We start from the raw sequence: 9,198 nt of genomic DNA, 5'->3' as shown, positions 1-9,198 counted from the left end.
CAAAAGGAAAGACATTTAAAAACTCAGGTGTTTGCGCAACAAAAGTTCAGATTTCATGAGGTTTGGACCTCCATGTGTAGGTTAACAAGCGCAGGTTTAAGAGGAAAGAACATCAACACAACAGCCTTATAAAAGTGTAAAACAGCACCTTTAACCACACTTGGGATACTTAAAAACACTAAGACACAACAAAAGCACCAAGTTAAAAACATCTAACAGGCCCCTTAAAGTAAAAAATAATCAAATTAAAAATTCATGACATAGTCCAATGTGAATAGATTTTCCCGACTCACCCTCCGTTCACCCCGACAAACTGCAGGTTCTTCTTGGCGCCGTTGGAGTCTGCTCGGCCATCTTTCTTCTTCATGATGGATTTCAGGGTGCTCTGGCTGCACGGCTGCCCTGAAGGTGAACACGACAGGATCATTTTAGACAGGATGATCAGACTGTAGTTGAAGTGTCAGCATCAAAATAAAAGTGAAACATTTAACTGGAGTTTATGAATCATAAAAACAAGTTTCTTCTAGTTTTAGATGTCATTTGCTTCTATAACAGCTTCTGATTTAGTTAAATCTTAAAAGTAAAACGTATTTAAAAGAAGAACTGAGACTGTTCATGTATACTGTGGATGGATAGATACTTTATTTATCCCTGTTGGGGAAATTCTCATGTCACAGCAGCAGTGCACAAACGAACCGCACTGCAACCGAACAAAGCATAGTGAAGCAGAAAAACAAACAAATGTCAAAAAGTACTAACAGATTGCCCGTTAAACATGTGCATGCATACAGTGCTGTAAAGTGTGCAAAACGGATGGAATACTAAGTTTTAAGTCTGTAGAAAACTGTCCCAAGTTTCTATAAACTTGCATTTTTTTCCTTCTTGTTTTACTACATTTTTATAATATCCTCTCTCCTGCAACATTAAAAGTATCCTGCAGTTAACAGCAGCACAACTTAACAAGCCCGGTCAGTTCATTTACAAATGGCCTGAGAACGCCTGAATGATCCACTAAAGGTTCTCTGACATGATCAAGAGCTTTGGCAGTGAGCAAAGTAGCCATTAAGTGTCCGCCTCACGTTCTTTCCAAAGCACTCTGTCAGCGAGGAGCTGGAAGTTGCCCCAAACCCTGAAAGCATCTCAGTCATTTTAAACACACGCTTTCGAAAACCGAAATACCAGCCGAGAGCCAGAAACACACTCACATCTGCCAAGACTTGCCCCGATTTGAGAGGCCTCTTTTACTGCTTCAGGGGACAGCAGGGGTGTGTGTGTGTGTGTGGGAGAGTGTGTGTTCATGTATCAACATGCATGCAGTTGCATATGTCTACATTGGCGTGTGCACACTCAATAGAAGCAGAGTCATTCTGCACGTTTCCTGTGTTTTGACAGGTGGGAACGTGAGGAGCTCGTCAGAAGGAATCCAGGCTGATGATGAGGTTTGTGGCCATGTTTTGCCTGTTGCCTGGTTTACAGTGTACAAAAAAGTTAAAAATGTAGGTACTTAGGTGTATTCATTTTATGCTACTCCACTACATTTCAGAGGAAAGAACTGTACTTTTTACTCCACTACATTCATCTGATAACTTTAGTTACTTTGCCTGTTTGCATGTTCAGATTAGAATATAAAGTATAATCAACTAATAAATTGCGATGCATTATTGTAGATAGTCTGCAGCTATTTCTATTCCAACTGTAATGTTATCACTTCACCTCTAAAGAAATCCATTTTGTGTTTAGAGAATGCATTTTTAGCGAGATCAAAGCCTTAAGATCTGGTCAGTTAACGATCACTGCACATTTTAACACTAATAACAGTCTCCAGCTCTGCCTTTCATTTGTTGGCTCTATACAGCAGTACACTGGATTTAAAAATCAAACAAGGACCAGTTGACATGACAATAATGCAGCAGGATAAGTATCCTTAACACACAGACGAGACCAACAAGGGAGTTTTTTATTGCCAAAAAGTGTCCTTAGCCGTACCATGTAGCGCTGTAGACATCTGCAGGTCCATGCGGCTCTTCTGCTCAGCTGCACTGACCTGCTGCTGTGCAGGTGTGTTGGCAGGTTTATCTGCAGGAGTCAGGCCAGATGAAATCTTCTCCATGTGTAACCGCTCTGTCCGAAGCTGCTGACTGCCATCTGAAAAAAAAGGAGAGGCAGCCTAAAGTTAGTTTCTAAATGCACAGGTATGACAGGACTGAAAGTGTTTTGTCATTAAAAAAGGTACCCAACAGGTGCTTTGCAAATTGTGTTGTATCAGCTTCGTTAATATTTTATGAGCAAATATTTAGGAAGTATAGAGCATCTAAATTTGTTTGTCAGACCTTAATGATACACACACACACAATGCAAAAGTCAAAGTACCATGCTTACCGTCAACTACTTTAATTTTTCCTTACTCTTCAGACTATAATTAAATATGAAATAGCTTTAAAACCGTTAACTCCCAGACATTTTAATGCCACATTGGCATGTTGTTTAACCCTGGTACAACTCAATAAACTGACTATAAACTGCAACTATAACCAACCGACTGCTTAGAAAGAAGAAATTGTCCTTTCTCTGATCTTATTTGCAACCGCTTTTACAAAGAAATCTAACTCCAACCATCACTATAAGAGTCTTCACCAGTGGTGAAGAATCAGATCCTAGAAAATACTCTATTACAATCACAATCCTGCATTCAAAACTTTACGTACATTTTGCTGATACATACTTACGCAAGTATCAAAAGTAAAAGAACTCATTGTGCAATGTTCCTTGTCAGTGTTTTAATTATTACGTGTTATGATTTACTTTATATACTGTTGTTAGTTTAATCTACAGCATCATATTCTATAAGATCATCATGTGTTTGTAGTGTTGCTGTCCTGCGAGAACCACATAGCTCTAAAAAGTCAACTTTTCATGATCTCAGAAAAACAGCCCTGTTTTCAGCTTTGTGACGGTGCATTTTCCAGCTGATCCAAGAGGCTTTTTAAAGCCACATAAAAAGGAACACTTCATCCTTTAGTTTAGCACAAATGTTCAAAAATCAGCACAATCTGGAGATACATGGGTTTTCACTGGGCAGGATGGGGATGATCCGTAATCTTAAAAGTAACTAAAGCTGTCAAACAAATGTAGAGGAGTGTGGAGTAAAAAGTACAATATTTGTCTCTAGGATGTAACAGAGATAAGTATAAAGTTGTATAAAATGGTAATACTCAAGTAAAGTACCACACATTTGTACTTAAGTACAGAACTTAAGTACGGACATTATTTACATGAACAGGATTTACGTCTGTTTAGGTTAGTCTAATCCTACATTCCAAAAGAGGCCAGAAACTGACCAGAAACAAGCTCCCACACAAAACAATCGCCCTGCGTTGATGTGCCAGCCAGCATGAATGCATGTTATGTAACTCAGAAGGAGCCATGAATCAGCATCAACAGTGAGGTGGTAGTGAAGGCAGGAGTGGCCCTGCAAAAACAACAAGAGGCGATTGGTGCGACGTTAACTGGCTCCCAAAAAGAAATGAGCTCATTGTTGGTTCATGTCCAAAGCCCCCCGCCGCATTTTTCAGGGTCAGAGATAACTTTGGCCTGTCCGATCCAATCAGGATTCTCTGTAGACGGTGTGTGAACGCTCTAACCCCAAACCCCCTCACCCCACACTCCAGACTAGATCTAGATCTAAGTACAGCTGGGAGTGTGCTGGCAGTCAATCCTAAACTACATCTTACTTTGTCTCTAGATCATCACTACAGCCATTTTATTGTCCTCTGAACAGCCCTCTAAAAGAGCAATAAGAGAGATTTTAAGGCCAACACCAACATATTTTTATGCTGTTGCATCTTTTATTATTGGTTTGCATTTAATTTGTGTAAAATTTCAATTGCCCGATTTTATTTGCCTCATTGCAGTCCTGAAATGTTTTAATCCTGGGTCTACCATGTAAAACACTAACTTTCTTTGGAAAAGTGCTGTACAAAGTTGATTATTATTCTTCTGTAGTTATAGCTCATTAAAACACTTTCTTAAAAAGATTAAAAGGAAGATCACAATACCCTTGCATCCCTCCCCCCATATACATAAAAATAAATAACTTTAATGTACACCCCTTATATCTTTATTTTAAAACCTTAGTGTGTACCCTCAATTCTCTGTGTATAATGTCTATTTTTCAAATTTTTTTTCCAATTTAATTAATAATAACTGAATTCCTAATCCTACGGGTTTTCTTTTCCATTTTGTACATTTCATGATTCTGCTTTGTGGTGTTAGTTTTAGCCACTTTTTGCCTAAAAAGGTGCTCTGTGGAGTTCTTGGCCTCTAGTTGCACTATGGAGCAGGGTTTTTTTTTTTTTTTATGTGCAGTTATATGCCAAGAAATGCAGACCGCAAAATAGTAAATATGCATGTAAAGAATGCAGGATTTAAAATACTAAAAACAACATTACTTTTTGTTTGTTTACAACAAAACATTAACAGGGCAACTTTAAGTGCTACTGCTACTTTTAAAACTTTAAAAGAGGTACGTGAGAGTGTAATTGAGGTGTTTAACTAAGGAATAATTGCTCTGGCCACAAAGAGTGTGCACGGAGAAATAACTCAAAAACATTTATTCTGTAATCATGACTAAAACAGAAGCTGCTTTTAATGTCTTATCTTACTAAATATCTTAAACATATTCAATTGTAATAAGAGACAGACAAAACTAGATTAATCTATTGTGCAATAAACTGTGGAAGAGAAAAAAGAAAGAAAGAAAGAAATTCTATTCTAACTCTCTCTTCAATGCTTGCTCAGACAATAAACACATTACTGCCTGCTTGGCAGCTATTTTGCAAGATACGTGTGTGTGTGTGTGTGTGTGTGTGTGTGTGTCCGTCCGTGTGTCCATTTTCTGTTGTCTGCCCTTGAAACTATGCTTTCATTGCAGGGTTTCCCACACAGACTAATGTGTGGTGGTGCGCCACACAATCAACAGCGGCTGCCACATATTGCGTTTCGTTATTAATTTTCTTTTTTAACGCTATTTAAAACAGAGCGTATTTTTTCAGCATAATTTCCTTTCCCTGCTCTCCTCCGTCTCTCTGTCACTCACGCTTCTCTCTCACATAGGAGACACACACACACACACACACACACACACACACACACACACGAAAACGAGAGAAGACGGCTGGCGAAATTCACTAAAGGTTGGTGAACACCTTTACACAAATCACACATTAAAAAGTCCTATAAAAAATATTTTATATTCCAAATACAATGTTGTCAGTGTTAATGTTGGAGTCCCAACCCAACCCTTAGCAAACAAGCGATTGCGCCTGCTTTAGAAAAGTTAACATGCAGTTGGGTTGTTGAGGTCAAAACACTATGTAGCAGCTGTGAATCAAACTTATTATAAATAATGTTATGGGCAGTGGTGGCCTAAAGGTTAAAGAAGTGAGCTTGGGACCGGGAGGTTGCCGGTTCAATCCCAAGATAAAGGATAAAATCTGGGTGGGGAAAGTGAAAGAGCAGCGCTCATCACTCCTCGCTGAGATGCCCTTGAGCAAGGCCCCCAACCGCTCCAGTGGAGCTGTTCAGTGTCCAGCAGATCAGACTGTGGTTGTACTGGGCAGCTTCCAGGTATGAATGTGTAACTGTGTGAATGTGACAGGTCGTCGTTGCAAATGAGAATTTGTTCTCAATCGACTTGACCTGGTAATAAAATAAATAAGTCATTTTTTTTACTCTTACACTGAATGTTTGCTGCTTCAATCCAGATGAGTATTGAAAAGTCTGAATCAGTCTGAAACAGAGCTGCACAGTCCCACCAGTGTAATTAGTTATGTTATTAATTTGTTTACAATATTTTCAGGCTTCAACCAGTGCTGCTCAAGCAGAAAGACAGGGTCAGGGAGAGAAAGAGATAGATTTGTTAGGCATTGAAGAAAGAGTAGGAGGGGAGGATAGCATCCAACAGTGTGTCCTCCTCAGTTTTTGTCCTTGATTGTTACGAATAACACCACAAATTGCTTTCTAATCTGTGGGAAACACTGCACTGCCTGGTATAACTGCCAGCTAATTATCCCAAGAACCATTTATGTTTATGCAACACATGTGAGCATGTGGAACCATTAGCATCCTCAGAGCTGGATGCGGTATACCTCTCACCTTCGCTTGAGTTCACAGAGTCAGACTGCAGCTTGAGGATGTCTTCAGCACTTCCGTACTTCATGACCGTGTTGATGGACGAGAGTGTGCTGACCAGCTGACTGTTGATGGATCCAAACTGGGACTGGGGCTGACCGAAAGCGTCGGCAAGCTCGCTGTAGTTCTCCGCTAGCAGCATTTGTTGCTCCTGCAGCAGCTTCTGCACCCTCTCGATGTAATGGTCCAGTCCGGCGCCCCCCTGGGTTTGAGCTTGCAGTGGTGCAGCCTCCGTCTCAACCTCCACAGTCTCTTTGCTGCTGCTTGTGACAGATTCAGTTGGCTGGGAGGGGCCGCATGCTATGTTCCTGGTTTTTAATCCAACCAAGAAGTTCTCATGGATGCCAACTGGTCCCACCCCACATTCTTTGGTTTTAGTAGAGCTTGATTTGCCAAGGAATGACTCTGCGTCAGTGGTGGTTCCAACAGCAATCGAACGCATCTTTGCTGTTGAGTGAACTTCTTTGATAAGACCTTCCCCAGCAGCAACCGTCCTCGTTTCAATCGCAGCAGTGTTGGTGTGCTTGTCACAAGTGATCAACCCCATGTCAGTAAAAGAGTCGGTCAGGACAGCTGCTTTTGTGTTGGTGGATTTGCTCGCAGCTTCTGTCTCAGTATTGGTATGCCGAGTTGTCGACTCAGGAGCAGCCATGACACCAAAGTCCACTTTGCTCTTATAGTCTGGGTCAGTTCCTTGCGACACCAGCGTCTTGATTGGACCAACGATCACATCCACTGAACAATCTCCGCAGCCGACTGATCTCGACTCTTTGCTCAACTCGGTCATGGGTTTGCAGAGAGCCAAGCTGTCTACCGATTCCTCTGTGTTAACTCCCACCTCACAAACATTCAGTTCCATGCCCACCTGCTGGTGACACGTCTCCACCCGTCTCCCTACACACTGGTCAGTTAGCTCCACACGCTCATGCACCACCCACCGGTCCATCGGGATCTCTGGACCTGTAGCAACATTCTGCATGCTAGGATGACAGGACACTCCTATAGTGTGGCTTTGTAGAGTTTTAGCTGTGTCAGCAAGGCTGGATTCTAGATGGTCACCCACTCCCTGGCTGCGCATCTGGACTTTGGCCTCCACACAGGCATTGTACATCTCAGGCCTGGCCATCAGACCTTTGTCCACTTTCTTCTTGTTAGACCCACCGGCCGCTTGGAGTTCCAGTTTTAGCTTTCCCATCTCTATTTGGTGAGTAGATTCTTTCAGCTGCACCTCCAGACGGTATATCTTCTCCTTCAGTGCTTCTATGGTCTGCTGCTGGAGATCGATCTCTCTCTCAGCTTCACTGGTCATGCCCAGCATGGCCTCGGTCACACCAACCGCAGTGCTGCGCATTTCCTGCTGCTCCGTCGATACTCCCGCATCCCGGAAACAATGTCCATTTGTACTCTGAGTGACAGGAAGGCTGTTCATGTTTTCATCAGTAACTATGCCAATGGACTTTTGGTGGGCCTGGTTTTGTGTGAGCTTATGAGGCTGAATTTCAGTTACACTATTGTCCTGTGTCGTCTTCTCCAGAGCTTGGACCTCAGCAGCCAGACGTCTGAACTCATCCAGCCGCTGAGCGCTCTGTTCCTGGGCTTCAGGCTCCATGATGTGCAGCTCCGTTTCCTTTAGGTTCTCCATTTGGTCGGCACTGCCTACACTGTAGGACCGCTTGCGGAAGCCACCAGGACCTTGATTTTTGGACTGAGCAGCCAATTGTCTTTTCTCTTCCTGAAGAACAGCAATCTTAACCTGTAAGATGGGAATAGTTTTCACCTGCTCCTCTAGCTCTTTCAGCTTCTTGAGGGCCACAACCATCTGCTCCCGGATTTGTTGAAGGTGTAAGGGGCTGACATTTGTCACAGGCGTAGCCATGCCAGAGCTCATGGGGCTGTGGCGGATGGAGCTGCCCATGGATGGTGGGTAGTAATGGTTGTACTCTCCATTGGGGAGGTGACCATTGATGGGGAGAGGATGATGGGTGCTGGGAGAGATCTGACTTGGGGCCATGGAGCTTGAGTAAGAGGACAGCGAGCTGCTGGAGCCCATGCCGCCGAAGCTGGCAAGACGGCGGCGGGGCATTGGAGGGTCGCTGTGGGGCTGCATGAGCAGACGCTCCTGTTCGAGCCGAAGACGCGTCTCCATAAGGGTCTTTTCCACTTGGGGGTTGTGACGAGGGGCAAACCTGGGCGAAGGAGGTGGCAGGAGCAGTTTTTGCTCTGTGATGCTCAAGTAGGATTGTTGCTGGGGGACTTCACAGGATGATCTGGAGAGGGTGGGGGTCAGCGGCACAGCGACCTGGGGCCTGGAGTTGAAGAAGACTGGGGACTGCTTGTCGTCGCTGTTGGAGGAGGAAAGGGAGTCTGTGGAGGTCCATTCAGCCTGAGTGCTGCCCCCGCCAGTGCTGCCCCGAGGCACCGCCAAGGGTTTGGCCACTTTGGGTTTCCTCTGGATACTCAGCTTCTTAATGGTGTTGCCCCTCTCAATGTCATCGACATATTTGAGGAAGTCCAGGTCTAGCTGATAACCATAGGGAGTTTCAACATAGTACGGGACCACAGAGTCCTTTTCATCCTCTGTGCTTGGGCATCTTTGTCCTCTTTCTGAAACAGAGACCATAAGAACATACTATTAGTTAAGAGTTCTGATTTTAGTGGTTTTATAAAGGCCGCTATACGTCTATAAATGTAACATAAGGTAACTTGTAAAGACACTATAACAAGATGCATTTGTTGCCCTGAAGCAGCTTGGGTGTCCGGCAAAGTCTTTCCTCAGCCGCTGACAATCACCATAATTTGACAGTGCGAGTACAAACGCGTCTCAAGTTTCTCACACCTCTACTGGAAGAGTGTGAGTGATAATCATTTTGGCAAGGGGTGGTTTAAGTCAGCCCAAAACTATGTGAGATGCAACTATGTAAAGCAAACACCAAATAGCAAGAGGTGTGGTAAACTTTAAAATGTTGATTATCCCTGTATAATCTAGCATGGTGAGGTTTGTGGAAAGCG

At 43.3% G+C, this 9,198-nt stretch overlaps 1 protein-coding gene across 3 annotated transcripts in view; it reads right to left on the bottom strand.

Annotated features, from left to right (window-relative positions):
• The window catches only part of kank1a (KN motif and ankyrin repeat domains 1a), a 61,280-nt gene that overhangs the window by 10,361 nt on the left and 41,721 nt on the right, over positions 1-9,198 (bottom strand). For all 3 annotated transcript variants that reach the window (XM_078251392.1, XM_078251391.1, XM_078251393.1), the window contains exons 3-5: positions 6,154-8,793; positions 1,987-2,145; positions 294-402 (exon numbers count right to left, since the gene is read on the bottom strand). In XM_078251392.1, the coding sequence (XP_078107518.1) occupies positions 294-402; positions 1,987-2,145; positions 6,154-8,793 (2,908 nt within the window). The remainder of the gene's footprint in view (positions 1-293; positions 403-1,986; positions 2,146-6,153; positions 8,794-9,198) is intronic.

This window comes from Sander vitreus, chromosome 5, assembly GCF_031162955.1.
Source record: "Sander vitreus isolate 19-12246 chromosome 5, sanVit1, whole genome shotgun sequence".
Taxonomy (NCBI): Eukaryota; Metazoa; Chordata; class Actinopteri; order Perciformes; family Percidae; genus Sander; species Sander vitreus.
Note: the sequence above shows the minus strand (reverse complement) of the source record. Positions and strands in the feature narration are given on the sequence as shown.